The sequence below is a fragment of the Pristiophorus japonicus genome, chromosome 16, assembly GCF_044704955.1.
Source record: "Pristiophorus japonicus isolate sPriJap1 chromosome 16, sPriJap1.hap1, whole genome shotgun sequence".
NCBI lineage: Eukaryota > Metazoa > Chordata > Chondrichthyes > Pristiophoridae > Pristiophorus > Pristiophorus japonicus.
In genome coordinates, this window is record NC_091992.1 from 130,498,285 (window position 1) to 130,521,862 (window position 23,578).

Sequence of the window (23,578 nt, forward strand, 5' to 3'; positions counted from 1 at the left end):
AAAAGGGCATCAAAGTGGCAAATAAACATTTTGAATTGAATATGGCGAGAGAAGTGAAAGATAATATGTTTTTGTTTACTTTATTAAGAGGAAATAGATAAGCGATGGGGCCACTAAGTGACAACTGGCTGAGAAACTGCTAAATCAGTTTTTTGCCTTCGTTTTTACCAAGGAGTAGACGGGTAACGTACTTGATCTGCAAAGAGTGTTGCAGAAGTAAGTTGCGTTGCTATTCATGTTACTACCAGAGTGGCTGCCAAACAGCTGTGCAACCATAAGGTAAATAAATCTCGGGCTGGATAGAATGCATCCGAGGGAATTGCAGGGACTCCAGCACCAGTCCTCCAGCAATCACTGAACACTGGAGAGGTGCCTGTGGTTTGGAGAAAGCAAATTGTCACTACTATCTTTTTTAAAAAAAAGGCAGCAAAAGTGACCCAAGAACCTACAGACCAGTGAGCTTGACATCCATTGTGGGTAAAGTTATGTTTCAGTGAGCGAGTGGTTGATCTGTCGAAGAGGATCCCACAGGAGACGGTGGAAGCAATTAGTATTGATTCATTCAAATGCAAATTAGAGTTCTTTCACAAAATAATATTTTGTGGTAGTGAATGAGCAACACAAGATATACTGAGTATAGTATGCTTGGGATTATGTATCAGTGCTTCCAAAGCTTTCCACCTCTGGGGATTTCCTTGCTATGTTATTAAAGATAAGATCATGGAACATCTAGCTAGAAGTAACATCATAAAAGATAGTCAATTATGGGTTTGTGAAAGGGGAGTTCTTGCCAATCTAACTTTCTGGTTCCCTTTGAGGGCATGATAAAGGAGCTCAATAGAGGTAAGGCAGTGGATGTGGTGCACTTGGATTTTAGAAAGGCCTTTGATGCAACTCCCCTGGAAAGGCTGGTACTAAATATAAAAACATGAATGAGTGGAAATAATTTCCAATGGATATGTATTTGGTTGACTGTTGGAACTCAGAGGGTGGTTGTATGGGCATTGAACATTACAAATGGAGTCCCACGGGGGTCTGTGTTGGGATCTCTTTTGTTTAATATCTTCTTAAACGATCTGGTGCCAGGAGTCACAAGCCCAATGGCTAAATTTACAAATGATGCAAAGCTAATGAAGGTGGTGGACACCAAAGCTGAATAGGACATGCTGCAGAAGGATTTGAATAAATTTGAGAATTGGGAAGATGAGTGGCAGTTGAAATTTAATTTAGAAACATGTAAAGTGTCACATTGAGACAAAAAAAATCCAGGAAGGGACTCTTATTTAAATGGAAAGAAAATAAAGTGCATGGAAAATAAGAGGGTTCTGATTGAGAATACATGTAAGTTATCGCAACAATGCTCGGTTGCAGTGAGTAAAGCAGATGTAATGTATTAAACGGTCCAAATTGAGCCAAAATGGTGAGGTATTCCTGCAACTGCACGTAGAATGCTACGTATGGTTCTGGTCACCACAGTGCAAAAAGGATATAGCAGAGAGCAGCCAGAATGGATGAGGGGATAAAGGGATTGGATTATGAGCAGTGATTATGTAAAACGGGCATGCTTTCACTGGAAAAGAGAAGGTTGAGAGGTGAAGTGATTGCTGGATAAAGTAGACCGTGACCTTTGGCCTCACCTTGTCCAGAACAGTAGAACCAGAGGTCACAGCCTGCACTTGAAAGGGGTAAATTGCAATCTAATCTGCAGAGACATCATTTCAGTGAGCGAGTGGTTGATCTATAGAAGAGGCTCCCTAGGGAGACAGTAGAAGCAGATAGTATTGATACATTCAAATGCAAATTAGGTTTATTTCACAAAATAATATTTTGTGGTAGTGTATGAGTGACACAAGATATATTGAGTACAGTATGCTTGGGAGGAACAGGTGATTATGTACCTATGCTTCCAAAGCTTTCCACCACTGGGGATTTCCTTGCTTATGTATCTAGGTCTGCTGTCGACCAATTAATTGCTATGATTAGTCAACAACTACATTATCGTTGCATCAAGCAGCTACCAGGATGGTGGAAGGTGAACTCGATGGACCATGGTCTTTTTTCCTCTAGCAATTTTTGTATTCCTGTGGGAGAAGTGAGTGGGAGCACTGTTAGAAGCACATGGTCTGCATGTCATCTTGTAATGTAAACCTGACTGAATATAATAGACTGTCGACGGCACTGTCAGGTTAACTTGTTATTACTGAGATCGCCCCAAGCTATTGGAGAACTGACAGACAGCTGGCTCTGTGACAACTGGATCTGGCTGAATGTGAGCATCCACTTGTTCTTGTTGGAGCGATAAGTGCCTCTGTAGATTTGCTAATCTACCTTCTTGTGTTCTAAGAGGTTAAGAAAAGACGTTGCGTTAAAAAGGCTGTGTAAACATTTTCAGTAAAAGTAAATGCTTTCATTTTATTGTAAATTTAATTTACAGATTTGGAACACCTGATGCAGGCAAGGCAACAACTTCTGACCACAGCGAAACGATGGGATTCCACCTGTAAAACCATCGTAGAGTTTGAGCCAAATGAAACTACTGACTTGGAGAAAAGTCTCCTGACCCGGTACCAGATTCCTTTGTCTGCAGACCAGCTCTTCACACAATCCGTGCTTGACAAATCATTGACCAAATCTAATTATCAGTCCCGGTTACATGACCTACTATACATTGAAGAAATAGCACAGTATAAGGAAGTCAGCAAGTAAGTGCAGTGTAATCAATAATAATGTGCATTTCATTGTTTCAGCAGTATTAATCCTCTCAATAACTTGTGTCTCAATAGATTTGTGTATTTAAAATAATTTGTGTGTAGCTTTTGCTGAGCATATCCTGTGTGATGAACACCCAAGGTTCGAACCTTAATCCTTGCTGCATTGCAGAATCAAATTGTTGTCATTCCATTTATTTCGGGACATGTACTTTTCAACTTAAGGCACTTGTAGAAAGGCATCTTAATTTTTCCAAACTTTACAAGTTAAGCCCCTTGATCAATACAGAGCTTTTCTTTTTCACTGTGTAATTCCATAAGCACTGAATTGTCACTGGCACAAAGTAACCCGTGATCAGGGATGATTGATTCTCTGTTCGAGACTAACTTATTTTCGCATGGAGCACATTGATTTTAGTTTGTTAATTCTTTATCGCTACTTAGCTGTTCACTGATGTAGTGAAGTTATGCTAAAGTCCTGTTGCAGCATCTATCGACACATGGATCTATTCAACAAGGCCCATCTATATATATTAGATAGGGAGGTCTCGGCTTCAGTCACTGATCTCTGCTGACTTGGCTAATTTTAGTCAGGCTGGCAGTAATGATGCATCAATTGGCTTTTGTACTTTTGAGCTCGGTGGGTGAGGGGGCGGGCAAGGAAGGGGTTAGCCGCCGTTCCCATTCCTCATTGGCCAACTCTGTAGAGCATGGGGGATGGAACCCAGGACTTGCTGATCTGTATACCTGGGTACATTTACCCTGGGTCATTGGGGTAAATTTCTGAATGAAGTGCACTCCTTATTCATATGCTCAGACCCGAGGTGGCCTAATTCTTTTTTTGGGGTGGTTGATGGGAGTCGGGTAGCACGGAGGTTTAACATAAAGGGAAGGAACCATACGATTTAAGTTTGAGTTCATCAAGCTGCCAGTGCATGAATTTTGAACCGTACCTTGAGACACCAGTTGATAATTTCATCTGTTCGTCCTAATTCCTCCAGAGAGTATTGTTTGTAGCTTTTTATCGTTTTAAAAAAATGTATGTGACAGCAGTGCTTCCACCAGATGGAGCATTTGGTCTGGTGCTACCTGTAAGTTAGGCACAATGGTGAGCCTATCATATTGATCCCTACGAGATGCTCTGTGTGGAATTAGAACCAGTCTGTAAGTAAAGGGAACCCTGGGACCACAGTAAGAACAGCTGCAGTGGCCTTTTAAATTAGGAGTACTCCATCTTTCACTTAAGAAAAGCTGTAGAAGAGCCAGTATTTTAAAAAAATCTATTAACCGTAGGAACAGAATAGTAATGATTCTCCTGCACGCAATTCAAATTTAATGTATATTGCTTTAACAAGCATTTTTGCAATTTTGTGCACACAGAACTGTCAAATGTTGCTCATTAAGAGCATAAGAACATAAGAATTAGGAACAGGAGTAGGCCATCTAGCCCCTCGAGCCTGCTCCGCCATTCAACAAGATCATGGCTGATCTGGCCGTGGACTCAGCTCCACTTACCCGCCCGCTCCCCGTAACCCTTAATTCCCTTATTGGTTAAAAATCTATCTATCTGTGACTTGAATACATTCAATGAGCTAGCCTCAACTGCTTCCTTGGGCAGAGAATTCCATCGATTCACAACCCTCTGGGAGAAGAAATTCCTTCTCAACTCGGTTTTAAATTGGCTCCCCCGTATTTTGAGGCAGTCCCCCGAGTTCTAGTCTCCCCGACCAGTGGAAACAACCTCTTTGCCTCTATCTTGTCTATCCCTTTCATTATTTTAAGTGTTTCTATAAGATCACCCCTCATCCTTCTGAACTCCAACGAGTAAAGACCCAGTCTACTCAATCTATCATCATAAGATAACCCCCTCATCTCCGGAATCAGCCTAGTGAATCGTCTCTGTACCCACTCCAAAGCTAGTATATCCTTCCTGAAGTAAGGTGACCAAAACTGCACGCAGTACTCCAGGTGCAGCCTCACTAATACCCTATACAGTTGCAGCAGGACCTCCCTGCTTTTGTACTCCATCCCTCTCGCAATGAAGGCTAACATTCCATTCGCCTTCCTGATTACCTGCTGCACCTGCAAACTAACTTTTTGGGATTCATGCACAAGGACCCCCAGGTCCCTCTGCACCTCAGCATATTGTAATTTCTCCCCATTCAAATAATATTCCCTTTTACTGTTTTTTCCAAGGTGGATGACCTCACATTTTCCGACATTGTATTCCATCTGCCAAACCTTAGCCCATTCGCTTAACCTGTCTAAATCTCTTTGCAGCCTCTCTGTGTCCTCTACACAAGCCACTTTCCCACTAATCTTTGTGTCATCTGCAAATTTTGTTACACTACACTCTGTCCCCTTTTCCAGGTCATCTATGTATATTGTAAACAGTTGTGGTCTCAGCACCGATCCCTGTGGCACACCACTAACCACCGATTTCCAACCCGAAAAGGACCCATTTATCCCGACTCTCTGCTTTCTGTTAGCCAGCCAATTCTCTATCCATGCTAATACATTTCCTCTGACTCCGCGTACCTTTATCTTCTGCAGTAACCTTTTGTGTGGTACCTTATCGAATGCCTTTTGGAAATCTAAATACACCACATCCATCGGTACACCTCTATCCACCATGCTCGTTATATCCTCAAAGTATTCCAGTAAATTAGTTAAACATGATTTCCCCTTCATGAATCCATGTTGCGTCTGCTTGATTGCACTATTCCTATCTAGATGTCCCGCTATTTCTTCCTTAATGATAGCTTCAAGCATTTTCCCCGGCCTATAGTTACCTGCCTTTTGTCTGCCCCCCTTTTTAAACAGAGGCGTTACATTAGCTGCTTTCCAATCCGCTGGTACCTCCCCAGAGTCCAGAGAATTTTGGTAGATTATAACGAATGCATCTGCTATAACTTCCGCCATCTCTTTTAATACCGTGGGTGACTGTCACTCATTTAGTTTTAAAAATGTAACTTATTTTGATACTGCAAAAAAAATGCAGCTCTCATATATTCAATCGGTTTGCAATCTCAATCATATGCATCTTAATTCTTGTAGTATTTCCTGATGGTGACATTGCTTTCAGTGAATTAAGCTTGTACACTAATCTACACATTTCATTTAAATTCGTGATATAAATTTATTTGGAAGCGCCTAAATGGATTGCACTAGTCTTCTGTCCATTCCTATGTGATTGTACACTCTACTTATTATAATGATTAGATGGCATGTTATATATTCAGCTACTTGAATAAAAACTAGGGCTTGATCCAATTTTTTTCCCCTTTTTTTTCCGCCTATTTTTCTGCCAGTGCAGTCTCCTCCTCAGAAGGTACTGCGCGCAGTTCTGGTCACCACGTTACAGGAACGATGTGATCGCACTAGAGAGGGTAGAGAGAAAATTTACCAGGATGTTGCCTGGACTGGAGAATTTTAACTGAGGAAAGATTGGATAGGCTGGGGTTGTTTTCTTTGGAACAGAGGAGGCTGAGGGTAGACCTTATTGAGGTGTATAAAATTATGAGGGGCCGAGACAGTGTGGTTAGGATGGACCTATTTCCCTTAGCAGAGGCGGTCAACAACCAGGGGGTATAGATTTATTAATTGGTAGAAGGGTTAGAGAGGTTTTGAGGGGAGGTTTCTTCACCCAGAGGGCGGTGAGGGTCTGGAACTCACTGCCTGAAAGGGTGGTAGAGGCAGAAACCCTCACCACATTTAAAAAGTACTTGGATGTGCACTTGAAGTCGGACCGAGAGCTGGAAAGTGGGATTAGGCTGGCTAGCTTTGTCGGCCGGCACAGACGCAGTGGGCCGAAATGGCGGCCTCCTGTGCTGTAAATGTCTCTGATTGTAAGGTGTTGATTTGCTGGCCTGTTGCTCTATGGGTACCAGGCCCTCTGGTGTCTTAACGCGCAAGTCTCACCTGTCAGTAAACTCTTTGAACATTTGGGTGTCACAGCTAAGCATATCCTGCTCTCACCAGTATCCACTCATACTCACTTCCAGCAGTGGTCACTAGACATCTGACCCCCTTTGCTTTGCTTTCTCTTGCTTTCCACCCCTCTCCCAGAGATGCTGAGACCATTTGCAGTGCCCATAATAACAACTTACATTTATATAGCTCCTTTAATGTAGTAAAATGTTTGAAGTCGCTTCACATGGGTGTTATAAAACAAGATTTGACACCGAGCCACATCAGGAGAAATTAGGACAGGAAGTGATAGATTTTAAGTAGTGTCCTAAAAGATAAAAGAGGCGGAGAGGTTCAGGAAGGGAATTCCAGACCATGGGACTTAAGACAGCTGAAGGCAAGGCCGGCAGTCGTTGAGTGATTAAGATCAGGGATACTCAAGAGGCCAGAATTAGAGGAGTGCAGATATATCGAGGGGGTGGGGGAAGCTATTAGGCTGGAGGGAGGGGCAGAGATAGAAAGGGGCAAGTCCATGGAGGAATTTGAAAACAAGGATGAGCGTTTTAAAATCAAGGCGTTGCTGAATCAGGAGCCAAGGTAGGTCAGCGAGCACAGGGGTGAGTTCAGCAAACTCGGCATAGATTGGGATTTGAACCCGGGATTGTTGGTCTGTATGGTCAGCTGATCGTCCAACTCTGAAATCAGGGAAGCTGTCTTTCATGCTCTTTAAAACTTTGTCCAGGATGATGCATTACATTTGGTTTTCCGATATGTTGCGCGAAGGGACTATCGGACTTAGAGTGCCTTCCTTTTGCCTCCACTGCAAGTTTCTGATTTTAATGTCTGCCATGCTTCAGATGGATGTTGGAAAATGTGTTACTTTTCATTTTTTTTTTAAAAGCTAAGCAAGTTTTTAAAAAAGAGGCTTCTGATATAGGTAGTTTCGATGTTAATGAGCCACCATTAATGTTTCCCCATAGACTGTAAATAATGAGCAATTCATTAGACTGTCTCGACACGTGTGTTAAAGTCTTTGATCCCCTTGGCAGCTGTGCACAGCGAGAGATAGACCGTGGAAGCAGGTTGTCAGGGTTTTTTTTAATGGAAACATTGTTACGAGGCAGTCAGTTTGTTTGAAATGGAAAAATCTGTGAAGGTAGTCAGGGTTTTGCAACAGAATGCTGAGAGACAACCTGGTTGCAAAGATTGTTGGAAGGTTGGAGTGAAGGTGAGAATAGTTAGAAGTGATCTAAATATAGAAACATAGAAAATAGGTGTAGGAGTAGGCCATTTAGCCCTTCGAGCCTGCACCACCATTCAATATGATCATGACTGATCATTCAACCTCAGTACCACATTCCTGCTTTCTCTCCATACCTCTTGATCCCTTTAGCCTTAAGGGCCACATCTAACTCCCTTTTGAATATATCTGGCCTCAACAACTTTCTATGGTAGAAAATTCCACAGGTTCACAATTCTCTGAGTGAAGTTTCTTCTCATCTCTGTCCTAAATGGCTTACCCCTTATCCTTAGACTGTGACCCCTGGTTCTGGACTCCCCCCAAAATTGCGACCATCTAACCTGTGCAATCCCGTCAGAATCTTGTAAGTTTCTATGAGATCCCCTCTCACTCTTCTAAATTCTATTGAATATAAGCAGTTTTGGTCACCTTACTTAAGGAAGGATATACTAGCTTTGGAGGAGGTACAGAGACGATTCACTAGGCTGATTCCGGAGATGAGGGGGTTACCTTATGATGATAGATTGAGTAGACTGGGTCTTTACTTGTTGGAGTTCAAAAGGATGAGGGGTGATCTTATAGAAACATTTAAAATAATGAAAGGGATAGACAAGATAGAGGCAGAGAGGTTGTTTCCACTGGTTGGGGAGACTAGAACTAGGGGGCACAGCCTCAAAATACGGGGGAGCCAATTTAAAATTGAGTTGAGAAGGAATTTCTTCTCCCAGAGGGTTGTGAATCTGTGGAATTCTCTGCCAGGAAAGCAGTTGAGGCTAGCTCATTGAATGTATTCAAATCACAGATCGATAGATTTTTAACCAATAAGGGAATTAAGGGTTATGGGGAGCGGGCGGGTAAGTGGAGCTGAGTCAACGGCCAGATCAGCCATGATCTTGTTGAGTGGCGGAGCAGGCTTGAGGGGCTAGATGGCCTACTCCTGTTCCTAATTGTTATGTTCTTATTAAGCCTAATCAATCCAGTCTGTCTTCATCGTAAGGGGGGCCCACTGCTGTGGGGAAGCATGGCGTGTTCTTTATTTTGTATGATTACGGGGAGGTAAGTTGTATTGAGTGAGCCTGCTGTTCTGTATGTTCATCGCACTGTGAAATAAAGATGTGGTATGCAGCCTCGTCCCATCACATGTTTGATTGGTTCGTCTTCAGAGAGATTGAAGGAGATGTGTGAAAGACACAATCCCAGTTCAAGTCACAAGGAGGTACAGTGTACGATTGTTAAAGCCCACCCGCCCCGGGTTACACTATTGTGCAGGTAGATAATCAGGGCTGTGAGAGCCAACTTCCATAAAGGTAAGAGGCTCAGACTAAACCTGAGCAGGTATCTGGCAGATCCAAATTTGTAACAGGATCCCTGTTCGTAGGGAGCATCAAGCCAAACTGTAGCACTTAATTGTAGTGAGTAAAGCCTCGGGCAAACATGTTGTTCTGAACAATTCAAATGTGTTACTCAAATAATTAACAGCCCAGCCTGGCTGACTAGTTTCAGCATGTTTCATGAACTCTTGATATTTTACTTGGGCTAGAAACAACAGGAAAGGCGATGTCTGTTTATCACGTCCTTGATGTGGATCATCAAAGGAGCAGCGAGCGACCTCGGGAGCAGCGTGGAGGCCCCGACCTGCGTGAGAACACCAGCAGCAGGTCGGGGCCATAAAAGGAGCGGCGAACGGCCTCGGGAGCAGTGTGGAGGCCTATTACTTCAGGAAGCAGCGTGAGCTGGTGCAGGAGGGCGAAGGCAGCAAAGAGTGACATCATCAAGATCTAGGTCGCTGATTGGAGCGTGGGCAGATACAGCAGGAGCGGCGAGAGACTGTAGAGGGATGTGATCGGGGCCCAGAGGAGGCGTGAGTTTGGGGCCAGAAGAGGCGAGGGCCCAGGGGCAGCACGGGCCCAGGGGCAGCACGGGCCAGCCCACACTGCGATATGTGTGCGCACTAGGCCCATGCAGCAGCGCAGGTCTCCAGTTGTGGATAACCCTTGCCACTGGACCAAGACAAGCCCGTGTTGTGGCTGGTGTGCAACGGCCACCACACGTTAAAAAAAAAAATCCACGTACAGGAATCTTCCACCCTTCAGGATGTAGTTCAGGACCTGGAATATTAGGTCCTTCATTGAAACACCTGTGAACTCATCCTTTTTTGGGCGTGGAAGCAAGTCATCCTCGTTTCGAGGGACTGCCTATGATGTGGATCAATATCTCGAGTGTCGCTTCATGGTGGCCAAGTGTGCAACACCTTGTCAGCATGGCACTGTTGTGGAGTCACAAGCCCCACTTGCACATATAATTAATGCTGATAATTAAGTATAGCACTGAGAAACACTGCATTGTTCAAGGTTCTGTCTTTCGGATGAGACATTAAACTGAAGCCCTATTTAGGAAGATATGAAAGATTCCATGGCACTATTCAAAGAAGAGCAGGGAGTTGTCCTGATCAAAAAAGAAAGACTTGGATTTATATAGTGCCTTTCATGACCACCAGATGTTTCAAAGCACTTTTGGAGTGTAGTCACTTGTAATCTGGGAAACATGGTAGCCAATTTGCGCACAGCAAGCTCCCACAACCAGATAATCAATTTTTTTTGTTATGTTGATTGAGGGATAAATATTGGCCAGGACACTGGGCATAACTCCCCTGCTCTTCTTTGAAATAGTGCCATGGGATCTTTTGCGTCCACTTGAGAGAGCAGATGGGGCCTTGGTTTAATGTCTCATCTGAAAGACGGCACCTCTGACAGTGCAGCATTCCTTCAGCACTGCATTGGAGTGTCAGCCGAGAGTTTTGTGCTCACGTCCCTGGAGTGGGACTTGAACCCACAACCTTCTGACCCAGAGGCGAGAATGCTGCCCATTCAGCTCCATCTGACACATCAACATTCTTGCATCAACCATACACCACCAGAAATCGAGTAAGTGATTATTCATCCCATTTACTGTTTGTGGAATCTTGCTGTGAGCGCGTTGGCTGCTGTGATTGCCTGCATAATGGTGATTGCTCCTCAAAAGTAATGAATTGGTTGTGAAGTGTTTTGGGACTTTCCGAGGCTATAGTGACGGTTCTATTTAATTGCAAGTTCTATCTGCTTTCCCAGTGGTAAGTTAGAGCAGATTTCCCGCCCAACTCAGCCATGTTCGGTGAAAGAGAGAGACAGAAAATAACAAGAATATGGCAAAAATACTCAATTAGCCTAACATCAGATTTTAACCCAATTCTCTTTTTAGAAAATATTTGCTGAATACGCTGAAGTCATTGTTCGGCATGTCATAGGCATGTCATAGGCATGTCAGTAACCTGGGAGTTTTCTGCCCTGTATGGCTCGATATCACACCACAGTGCATTTACCCAATGAGCCATCCGAATGCTTATTAAAATTAAATTCCGATAAAGCGGTTGTGAAACATAGTTGCACACTAATTATTTCCTGAGCAACTTTAGATTCACTGAGTATATCTGCCTGTGGACATCGGTGGATAACCCATACAACTCTGACCAGGCAACTTGTGTGACTGCCCCAGGCATTAGTGGGTTTGCGATTGGTACGTTTGATATTGTAGCTGGTTAGATACACATCCTAATCAAACCTGATTTCTGCACCAAATGGCTTCTTACTGGATGAACATTTGCAGGATTTAGCCAGCAAAGCAAACTGAGAAGATCAGGCCATGTAGGAAGTTAACTTGACAGCTGATGTCCAAGCACATGTTCCCTGTCACAAAGTCAACACCGAGAGCTGAGCTGTTCGACTTCAATACAACAATGGAACATTGTGTATGAACATATAAACTATCACCCCATCTAAATGTAGTCAATCTTGGTTACGTTAATATTCATCTTGTGTCCCAGTATGCTTATGAGTCAGTTAATCTATAAATCATTAAGTAGTTGTGAGCTGCCGCTGTCTGGAGACCTAATGTTCTAATTGCTGATCCAATGGATTGAAATATGCTACAGATAGATGACCAGAGATAACTACAAGCAGCAACGTGCTCTGCATAAGTGGTGTGTGAAAAGATTATGTCGGGAGTTGGTGCTTAAATGGGAGATATCAAAGACATGTTTTCTGAGTAATGCGATATAAATTGGACGTGGATGCGATATCAAATGATTGTAACAAACGTTTTGTGCAGTGTTCAGGTTAACATTCACCTAGGATCCTCACGGTGTATTTGCGACAAATGAAAGGGCTTTACAACAACTTATTTTTTGAATATATTCCAACTCAGTAAAATATTTTTTCTCAACCTGTGAGAGTGCTTCAGAGTGATTACCATCAGTGTGCCATAGATGGAGTTTGCCACTGAAGTAGCTGCATTGTCACATTGCAGCTTTCACACATGACTTGTATTAATCACTTGAGTTTGCAATAATTAAATAAGATGTGCGGTTGAGCTCCTCTCTCACCTTATACAATCTCCAAATGATCAATCTCTGATAGATACAGGTCAGGGATACGGGGTCTGCACAACCACATCCCCAAACTAGCATCAGCTGCAACACACATGATTTATTCTTTTGTCTGCCACCAGGTCCCGATGCATAAACAGAATATATTGAGACAGTTAATAACTTTGTTTGCTAAATAACAAATGATCTTCTATTGAATTTGACTACTTAATATGTAATTAGTAAGATGCTGTAAATCGAGACCGAGGGTATGTAAAGTATTTTAATAAACATTGTATCAAGAAGAAAGAAAGAATGAACTTGCATTTATATAGCACCTTTCACGACCTCAGGATGTCACAAAGCGCTTTACAGCCAATGAAGTACCTTTTGAAGTGTAGTCACTGTTGTAATGTAGGAAATGTAGCAGCAAATTTGAGGACAACAAAGTCCCACAAACAGCAATATGATAATGACCAGATAATCTGTTTTAGTGATGTTGGTTGAGGGATAAATATTACCCAGGATACCGGATTACCCCTGCTCCTCTTCGGGATTTTTTATGTCCACCTGAGCGAGCAGGCAGGGCTTCAGTTTAACATCTCATCTAAATGACCGCGCCTCTGACTGTGCAGCACTCCCTCAGTACTGCACTAGAGTGTCAACCTAGATGTTGTTCTCTAGTCTTTGGAGTGGGAGTTGAACCCACAACCCTCTACTCGGAGCGCCACCAACTGAGTCACAGCTGACATCTAAAAGATGTAAGGTGGGCGCGAGCAGTGAGTGATTTACCAAACTAACTTTTGTTATGATTTTTCCATTCTAGGCATACATCACCGTCTGCACCTCATGTGTTGTCTGAAGTAATGTTAATTTTGCATAGAAATAAAGAGAAGTTACAACATTGGAAATAGGCCATTCGGCCCAAACAGTCTGTGTAACCATATACCCTCCATGCCACCATAAGTCCTAATCACATTTATCCACCCCATTCCCATATCCCTTTACATCCTTTATCATCTTCCACCTGCCTACTCTAATCTTGAGTGTTGCTGTAGTTTTTGCCTTAATCACGAACCCTGGAAATGAATTCCTTAGCTTCAATTGTGTAAAGACGGTTCTCTTTCTGTTTTAAATCACACACCTTTAATCTTTTATCTAAGGCCCCTTAATATTGACTTCTCAGCGACTTAAGACCATCTGCTTCTCTCCAGCTTCTCTCTCTTTCATAATTTTAGAGGTCATATAGCCCCATCACCTGCGTTCTAATGGAAAATGCCTTTATTTTTGAAGTACTTCCCAGTATTTGATCACACCAGGCAGCATGCCAGCAAATCTGTGTTGTATCCTCCTTTAAAGCCTCAATATCCTTCCTATAAACTGGCTCCCAGTGCTGCACATAGTACTGTAGCTGATGTCTTATAAAGGCTTGTCATTTTAACGCCTGTGATAAAACCTAGAATAATTAGCTTTTTTTGTTACAGCATCATCAACCGGTGACCCTGTACCCCTAAATCCTTCTGCTCTTCGACAGCATCGAGCTCATTTCCATTCAGAGTATAATTAATGTTTTCTATTAACCGAATGTATCACCTCGCATGTAACGAGATTGAATTCCATCTGCTACTTTTTAGACCATTGCCCCTAGTTTATCGATATCCATTTGCAGCTGCCTTTGATCTTAAGAGTTAACTATCCCTCCGATTTTGTTGTCATCTGCAAATTTCAATGGTATCTCCCTCTAGTTTTGGCTTTGTTGTCTTTACAGATTAAAAGTACAACGGCAGTAGACATAACATCTGACAATGTTAGAAGTAGTTGACATGAACTAATTCTACCCTGTTGCTTCTTTGAACAACACATCGTAACACCAGCAGGTGGCGTAGCAGCACTTTGAAACTGCTGAAGTGAAAGCAATGCTCCTTGGCTTAATATCTCAATTTCTACAGGGCAAGTTCTAATGTTCAGACCTGTGCAAAATTCTACGGCAATAAGACAGTCTCTAAAATCAAATTTTGTTCAGTATCTGTTGCCAATTCGAAAACTATCAGTTTTCTTTAATTTTTATGCCCATCAACGTAGTGATAGCGACTGAGAATGGAAACCTACTTGTATGTGCATCGGACACAGCCTAGCATAGGTGCAGAGCAAGGCTCTCTGCTTTTTGCACCAATGTGCGTTTACCTGAACCTCAGAAGACTTACGCCAGTGTCCATTTTTCTGTTGCCCATAGCAGCATCTGTATGGCCTGACCAAGTGAGATTGCTAATTTACCACCAATTTGTGGAGAACTTTGGGCAGTTTTTATGCTTTGGACCCAGGTCCACTGCGTTGGGATTGTCCAAACTCATCTTGTGTAGGACCGTTTACAGCCAGCAGAGAGGGAATTCTTTCATCGAGTCGCGGGTGAAGAGACAGCGCTGTGAACTGCTGCAGCACCCAGACTGTCCTGGTATGTGTGTTAATTAATTAGAAGGGTTAGACTTCGAGGTGGGCTGTGCAACTTCTTTGTGTTCCTAACCAAAACATATTAATTTTAAGCATCAGAGATTTGACACATTGCCTTGTAAATGGATGCAGAAAGGCCTCTTCCTGACAATATTGCATATTTAATCCAGAGAGCAGCAGCAGAGTTTGTGAGGGTAGTTGTGTACTGTCTAGGTTGAACGTGGTGGTGGGGAAGAATCTCTACCAGCTGGCTGCACTGATGGTGAAAGTGTTGTTCATAATGGGTTCCACTTGAAGTAGATTGTCTTTTACGAATCTTGAATTGATCTTGGACTTTTGCAGATTTTTTTGTTGCAATTCATGAGAGTTAATATTTTTAAGTGGCCACATCCAAGTGCTAATTTCTGAATACGCGCAAAATATTCACTGCTGTCCTGGCCACTTGTGGTTTGTAGTGGTTGTATTTTGAAGCTGTCGTCAGTGTTTGGTGTGAAATGTGAACAAGATCCTGTAGGAGTGTTCAAATGTAGTCAATGGTATCTAGAGAAAATAAGTACCTTGGTGAATGTGTTGCATCTCCTGTTATTTATTATGTTCTTTTGGGAATTTCCGAGTTTGGTTATTTTGTTTTGAAGTATAAATTCTTGATCGTTATTGGATTTTGAGTACAGTTTAAATTACAGTAATGCATGCTTTGGTCCTCAGCATTATTTACTATACTTCCTATTTTAGTATCATCTGCAAATTTAGACACCATGTCTGTTATCCCTACATCCAAATAATTGATGTGCACAGTGAACAGAAGTGGTTCCAGATTGGAATGGTATGGGACACCTACTGCCCACTTCCAACCACTGACAGACTGTCCTTAACTCCTTCGGTTTCCTCCCACCCCCAATCAGCTTTTTAAATCCAATTTTCTACCGTTCCCGAATGGATCTTCTCCAATAGTCTCCCGTGTGGTACCTTGTCAAAGGCTTTGAAACTATCCGTCCACCACATCTGCATTTTTTCTACCCACCATACCTGCCGGCTCCTCAAAGAGCTCTGACAGATTTGTCAAGCACTATATTCCTCCTAGTTTGCTTCTAATTATTTTCTTGATCTAGCTATTGAGTAATTTCATCCTTAATTAAAGATTTAAAACATTTTCCTGCCATAGATGTTAATCTAACTGGCCTATAATTACCCAGGTTAACTCTATTTTTCCTTTTGGAAGATGGGTATTACATTGGCAATTCTCCGATCCCCTGGCACGCATTGATAGAACTCAGGCATTCCCCCATTTTCCTCTCCTCCTTACATTTAACCAATTTGGGATTCACCTCATCCCCAATATCCTCTTTTGTAAACTTGTCAAGTATCCCTGTTAAACCTCCACTGACTCACTCTTCTCTCAAGGGTCCCACCTCGCACTTAACCATTCTCTCTTTACCGATATATTTGTTCACTTTTTTTGAGTTTCTCTCCTCGTACTCTGCTTGCTGCCCATATCCCTCTTTTAAGCTCTTCCATTTATTTTATCATCACTCTCAGCCCCATATGGCGCTTTCAATTTTAGTTTGTTTATAACCTCTGGTTATGCACAGCATCCTGAATCAATCTCTTTTTAAAAAAAAAAAAATGGTGTATTTATACTGCAACTTTGTAATTTCCTTTTTAAAAACAAATCCCATTGCTGATCTACAGTCCTATGTTGCAATTTCGCTTTCCATCTCATTTAGCTCATCTACCCTATTCCATCTGGTGCTCCTACTTTTTGTACTCATTTTTCCCTTTTTGCCCGGACCTTAAATCTTACCGTGCAATGGCCACTACTCCCGCGGTACTCACCTACATTTAACTTACCTACCTGATCCATTTCATTATTCATAACTAGATCCAGCAACACCTCTCCCTTTGTAGACATACGGACAAACTGCCGGGGGAAAGAGTGCTGCACAGATTTTAAGAATTCTCTCCCCTGTCCCAATCGGCGAGTGGGTAATTAATTAATATCTCCTGGATTAATAATGTAATTATTCCTGCTCATCTCACTGATCAGTCTAAAGGTATTATCTTCCATTTCCCTCCCACAATCAGCCCCACGAATGGAACAATCTTTTTTGAATCTTCACACTCTAACTATATTGGGCTCAAGTTTCGGCCTGAGTTGCTCCTATTTTTTTGGAGCAACTAGTTTAGAATGGAGCATCTTAGAAATTGCAATTCTCGGCATTTAGTTTGCTCCAGTTCTAGTGACTTAGAACAGTTTCATTTTAGAACAGATTTTTTTTCAAAAGGGGGCATGTCCAGCCACTTACGCCTGTTTTGCAAGTTTAGGCAGCGAAAACTTACTCCAAACTTACTTAGAAATGGAGTAAGTGTAGATTTTTGTACGCTCAGAAAAGCCTTGCCTGTACTTATAAATCAGGCGTAGTGAACGAGAGATGGGGAGGGGGAAGGGGGGTTTACAAACATTAAACAATTCGCTTTTACAAATAAAGAGCCATCATCAATAATAAATGATAAATAAATCAACCAATAAATCAATCAAAAAAAATAATTAAAAAATCAATCAATAAATAAAAAATTTAGTTTCTACTCACATACTGCAACACTGGGAGCCCTCCAACAGCATGCTGGGATGGGCCCCCCCACAGTGTGTGTGTCTCTGTCAGTGTCTCTCTGTCAGTGTGTGTCTCTCTGTCAGTGTCTCTCTCTCTGACAGCTGGGGGGGGGGGGCGGGGGAGGAGGGAGGAGGAGGGGAGAGGAGGGGGAGACTGGGCCACGACGACGACGCAGATCGCAGATGCCTGGCCGAGCTGCCGGAGACTTCGGGCAGGGCCTGTCCCCAGCAAGATGCCGGGTGGGCAGGCCCCGCTGAGGGCGTGGAGGGGGAGCTGAACAGAAGGGAGGGAGGCCTGAGTCCCGATCTTCGCCCTGGGAGCCCATTCGGCCAGGCCTAGGGGCGGCGTGCTTTAGGCCCCTCCCACACAGCCTTGGGGGCCTGGAGCTACTGCACATGCGCGCGCACTCTAGCGCACATGTGCAGAGGTCCCGGCACTGTTTTCAGCGCAGGAACCTGGCCCCGCCCTCGATCCCTTGTGCTGCGCCATGCCGACCACGAAGACGTCCTGAGGAGCTCGCAGGGTCACAAGGTAAGTTTTAAGCGCCCTTTTTATTCCAGAAAATTGCCGCACCTTATGGAGGTTCGCCGTTCTTAGAGGGTGGAAACTTGGGCCCATTGATTTTGTGTACATCAGTCCTCGCTACAGCATGTATTCCCTGCTTCACTAATATTGCTACTCCTTTTCCTTTCGTACATATTCTGTTACTTCTATAAATATTATAAGCCTGTATATTTATTTTCCACCCTTGTCCAGTTTACAGCCAAGTTTCTGTTGGCCCCATTAAATCTAAATCTTCCTCGAAACATATTGTTTCTAATTCTCCTGCAATGAGCAATGTGATACGTGCACTGTGATCTTTTTTGGGGATCTGTATCTATCGATGCTGGTTTTCCTTTGATTCTGTTGTTCTCCAAACTCTCCTCATTCTTCTCTGCCTTTTTCCGGCTTCTAACTGGTCAATCTGATTTGGAATGCACTGCCTGATGGGGCAGTGGATACAGATTCAATAGTAGCCTTCAAAAGGGAATTGGATAACTACTTGAAGGGGAAATAATTGCAGGTATATGGGGAAAGAGCGGGAGAGTGGAACTAACTGGATGGCTCTTCGAAAGAGCCACGCAGACTCGATGGGCCGAATGGCCTCCTTCTGTGCTGGACTGTTCGATGATTCTACTCGCTTTATTCCTTCTACAGACTATCCTTTTTCACTGATTTAAAAAAAATTTGTACATCAACTTCATTTATTTCTCTACTTGTTCTTTTTGATTACTTTTATTTTCTGTGCCTCCTAGTTTAAATGATCACTTCCCTGTTTACCCATGTTACCAGTTCATTATCTCCCTGTTTAGATGTAGTTGATCCTTGCGGAATAGTTCCCATCTTCCCCATCTTTGCACCATAAAATGGAACCCCTCTTCCTGACACCAACCCATTAGCTACATTTTGAGCTTCCTAATCTTCCTATCCTTCCCTATCCTAATACGTGGCTGGAGATTAACCTGGAGATTACCACCCGTGAAATCCTCCTTAATCTCAATTTCTTAATTTGCAGAACTTCAGTCCTTTCCTATGTTATTGGCTCCCACATGGACCATGATGACTGGCTTCTCTCCTTCATTTTCCATAATCTCTTCCAGTCTTTCTGAAATTTCCCTTAACCTAGCACCCGAGAGGTAACATAAGACATGCTTTGGTCCGCAAAAGATAGCGTCCACCCCCAAACTATGAGTCTCCTATAACTATTGCATTCCTAACTGAATTGCTCATTTCTGCCTCCCCAGAGCCATCTCTTGTTCTTTGCAATCCCTTTGAAGGACCTGCCCAGGGTCCTCACCTTCCCCACAGGAAGTCAGCGCTTTAAACCTGGGCATTCCTGTTCTTGCCTGTCTCTCCTTGCTTTCCCTGACCTGTGAATTGTCACATTTCCTTCCTGCACCACTGCCAGCTACCTATCTCTCAGTAGGGTGACTTACCTTCTGAAACACTTGTCCTACAAATCTTTCTTCTCTCCCTGATGTGTCGCATTGTCTCGATCTCTGCCTCAACATCTGAGATCTTGAACTCAAGTAATTTCAGTTGGAGATACTTCCCACAGATGTCTGTCTGGTTACTGGGTGATAGTGGATGGCCCTCTTGGCCTGGGGATTGGTGGGTGGGGGGGGGGATTGGTGGGGGGGGGGGGGGGGGGGGGGGGGATTGGTGGGGGGGGGGGGGGGGGCGGGGGGGGGATTGGTGGGGGGGGGGGGGGGGGGCGGGGGCGGGGGGGGGGGGGTGGTGGGGGGGCTGGGGGCGGGGGGGGGGTGGTGGGGGGGGGGCGGTGGGGGGGTTGGCAGGAGGGGAAAGTGAGAGAAGATATTGAAAACAAAATGGATTGTGGTTGGTGATTGATTGGCACTTGGTAATAAGTGACTTACACCAGCAAATTGCCTGGCATGTGCTCCCATCTTAAATGCATCTGTTTTATGTAGTTCTTTTTAAAAAAAAAAATTACTCGTGTTACATGTTGCATCAAAGTAATGATTTTTTTTTCTTAACAAAAAGCTGATGTGGCAGTTGAGTTTGTACATCTGATCAACATGGTTTAATTTTGAACATTATATAAATACTTCAAAATTTGTTAGCTTATTAATGAAGTAACTTTTCTCTTAATTTACAGATTCAACATTAAAGTAAATTTATATCTGGTAGCAAACTTCATGCTTACTGGTGTTTCAGGCGGTGCTAAGTATGCTCAGAGTGGACAGCTTTTTGCTCGCTTCAAACTCACAGAGACTCTTTCGGAGGAAACTTTGGCTGGACGATTGGTAATGACCAAAGTCAATTCTGTTTTGCTGTTGCCAATAACGAAAGAGAGGTCCATGCAAGCCCAGGGAACCAAAGAGAAGGTTTATGAAGCCATGATTGAGGAAAAAACTAAGGAATGCATTTACCTGAGGCTGACCAAGGAATGTTGTGAGGAGCTGAAACTTCGAGCAGATCGAGAGATGCAGGTAATTCGTGCTCCGACTGCCCTCGTGCTTGTTTTATACTTTTATATTTAATACACTTAGTAATAAAATGGCTTGTGCATTGCTACAAGGTATAGTAAAAGTACCGGGCAAATGATATTTCCTATGGACAGTAGACTGGCTGTTTACACACAAACTTAAACGTTAGGTGGCTTCTTTTTTCTTCTTCAAATATTAATTGTGAAATTTTGATGTGATTATTTTAACAACATTGTTCCACCTGCTCGCTCCTCATTACATGCTCCTTTTTCCTCTCACCAACAGAGTGGGTGAGTGGTCTGCTAACAGCCCCCTGTCTGTGCCACTCTGTGACTCTTCCTCTTCCTCTTTTCTCTCCCTCTTCCTCCCCTGTCCCTTTCTCCACAGGGAAGCACCTTGCCTTTACTTTTAGCATCTGTTGATCAGTCATGCTGCGATCTAGATCTCCCCAGTTGTGAGCGGATTTGTTCATGGAAACTTGGGTGCTGTCACTCAGTACATTGGAGCATCCATGTTGCACCATTTTTCTTGCTTTATCCGTTCCCATTCAACAGACAGGTACACTTGCAGGAAGACACCCCTTTTCTGGGTGCATGTTGCATCCTGAGTACACGAGTGTGCTGTAAGACACTTCATGGAGTTGATACCTTTTTGGACATTGTCAAGCACGGGGAGCTGATTGACAGTTACTATGTTCATTAAACATTAGGAACTATACTAAAATTGACTACAAAAATTAATAAAACCACCTACAAGCAAATTAAATTGAATTTGAAGGAAATATACAGAAGACAGGAACAATTTATGGGTTTGTGGTTATTTGAAGTTTTAAGTTCAGGTGATTTATTTATACTGCCTAATGCTAGTGTTCAATCTGATCCCAAATCAGTTCAGAGCTGTAAACCTCCCCAGGCATCATTGTTATGCATTGTGCAGATTATCATCAGGTTTTAACCTCGCGCTTTTACCTTGAATATGATGCATGATTTGCACATTTCAAAACAGTGCTATAAATGTCTGGATAGGTTAATTGTACCTCTTGGATGTGAAGAGAAGCATTGCTGCCATCATCATCTAAGTCTCTCTGAATAGTTCTTGTCAGTATCTGCAACTTGAAAGCTTCCCCCCATGGCCCAGCTGCTTAACATAATGAGCAGTGGCATTGCACAGACCAGGAAGGTGCCAGGTTTGATGTCTAGTCTGTGCTGAATTACCTGATATCTGAAGCACGCGCAGTATTTTGCTTTTGTATTCAGGGAGATAAACCTGGTTCCGTTGTTTCTGGATTAGTGAGGGGAAAATTGCCCTCCATTCTCACTTTTCTTTGGACTATGGGCAAGGACAGAATCGGGCTTGTATGGTGATAACTCCTCTTGTCAATTGACTGCTGACCTTCACCATCTAGTCTCTCACGTGAATAAAGGTTACATGAGCAAGTTTCCAGAGGGTGCCCATCAATGTTCCCCCTCATTTTTTGGAGATGCGCAGCCCCTTTAAGAGAATGTGTGGCCCGTTCACAGTTTTGAGCATGTGCGAAGCTTAACATTGGAAAAGCAAGTCCTGGGCTGCGTGGGACCGGCTGAGAATATTGGTGCCCGTGGAGCGACACCACAGCCAAGGACCAGCACTTTCAGAAGAGAGAAAATGATCACCGCAAATGCTCGTTTTTTAACACACGGTGTGCTTGGCTGTCAAAGATGGTTATGAAGTTGTCTTGCACAAAAGTGAAAATAATTGTACTTGAGAACAAAATTTACGTTGTAAAAGCAAAATGAATTTAAATGCAAAATCGTATCATACACAGATATATAACCTACACCAACTGGTTGCATGTTGGAATAGATAACTAATTCTCTGGCCTGCCCCAGTGTGATGGTCGTTCTTTCCCACATCAAATATGAACAGATGTGGAGCAAGAGGAAGAAGAAAAAAAAAAATGGAAAGTTTGCTTTGATTTCACCAGTTGAGTGTAAACTCTAAACTTTGAATCATGCTTTAAAAATGAGATAACTTTGTTTTTATATAAGGTGCTTTTATGCGACTGACATTAAGGATACCGGTTTCTGACTTGAACATCGATTTCAGAAAAGGTCAGAAGACACTGGCATACAGACAGCACTGATGATCAAAATCTGCACTAGTTCTAGAGCATTGAATGTTAGCACCAAACATTGGTGCAGTTATCTTTGGAGTTTGATCATTGAACTATCTGGCTATGTTAAAAAATGCAATGGGAAAGATAGGGAACTGAATGTTTACATATAACGTAAAATGGTCCAGCATAAAATGTTACCTCATTCACGTGCGAGTTTTCAGTTAAGGCTTTTGAGGTGCAATATATAGGTTAATAAATATAAAAATAACATGCTCCATTGCTGGTTTCATTTGATCTTTTCATTTTACCCTATAATATTTTGCTTTGATAAATACACACCTCTCCTTTTTATTCTGCCTCATATCACACAACAGTTGATTTTGACTTTGTCATTTTTCAACCATCAAGTACCTCACTGACCCAATCTTCTTGAGATTGGAGGCAAGTAGATAAGTGCTCCATCACACTTGAGTTATATTCGAGCACCATAAAGTGAATGGAAATCTCATTTTATATCCGGTTACTCTGCATCATTGAGTGTTCCATTTTTGAGTTTGTGGCTGCAGTTTTGAGAGGTGGAGGGTGATGTGTCGTAAAGCATTCTACTGATAGAGCAATGTTGTTTTAAAATTTGATCTTGAATGTCATCTTACTGCAATTTTGTAAAAAAAAATTGCACTTTGTTATAAACATCATCATTAACATCATCATAGGCGGTCCCTCGAATGAGGATGACTTGCTTCCACATGAGTTCACAGATGTTTCAAAGAAGGACCCGATGTTCCAGACCTGAACTCCAGTCAAAGGATATCTCGCCGCTCCTACGCCACAAACATTCGCCGCACCTCCGCTACAATCTCTCAGCACTCCTCCACCACAAAACACTCACCGCACCTTCGCTCCAGCTCTTTTTGTAGCCCTGACCTGCGTGAGAACCATATTATAAATTAGTAATCTGCCTTTTGCTGGATGAGCAAATATTACTCAAACTGTTTTTTCCAAACGGTGTGTAAATATAGTAGCTTTTTTAACGTCTGATATTTAGAGAATAAAAGATTAGTTTACCTCAAACCCTTGATTGTATTGCAGTCTATAACACAATCCGAATCTCAGATTAGTGAAGACAAATGTAGTCCCTTGCAGTCGGATTCAGGTGAATTTATAATGGGGAACAAAGAAA

The 23,578-nt window shown here is 42.8% G+C and overlaps 1 protein-coding gene across 4 annotated transcripts in view; it reads left to right on the forward strand.

Annotated features, from left to right (window-relative positions):
- helz (helicase with zinc finger) overlaps window positions 1–23,578 on the forward strand; it is a 295,601-nt gene that overhangs the window by 102,722 nt on the left and 169,301 nt on the right. For all 4 annotated transcript variants that reach the window (XM_070857885.1, XM_070857888.1, XM_070857887.1 and 1 more), the window contains exons 11-12: window positions 2,435–2,702; window positions 19,973–20,306. In XM_070857885.1, coding sequence (XP_070713986.1) covers window positions 2,435–2,702; window positions 19,973–20,306 — 602 coding nt within the window. The remainder of the gene's footprint in view (window positions 1–2,434; window positions 2,703–19,972; window positions 20,307–23,578) is intronic.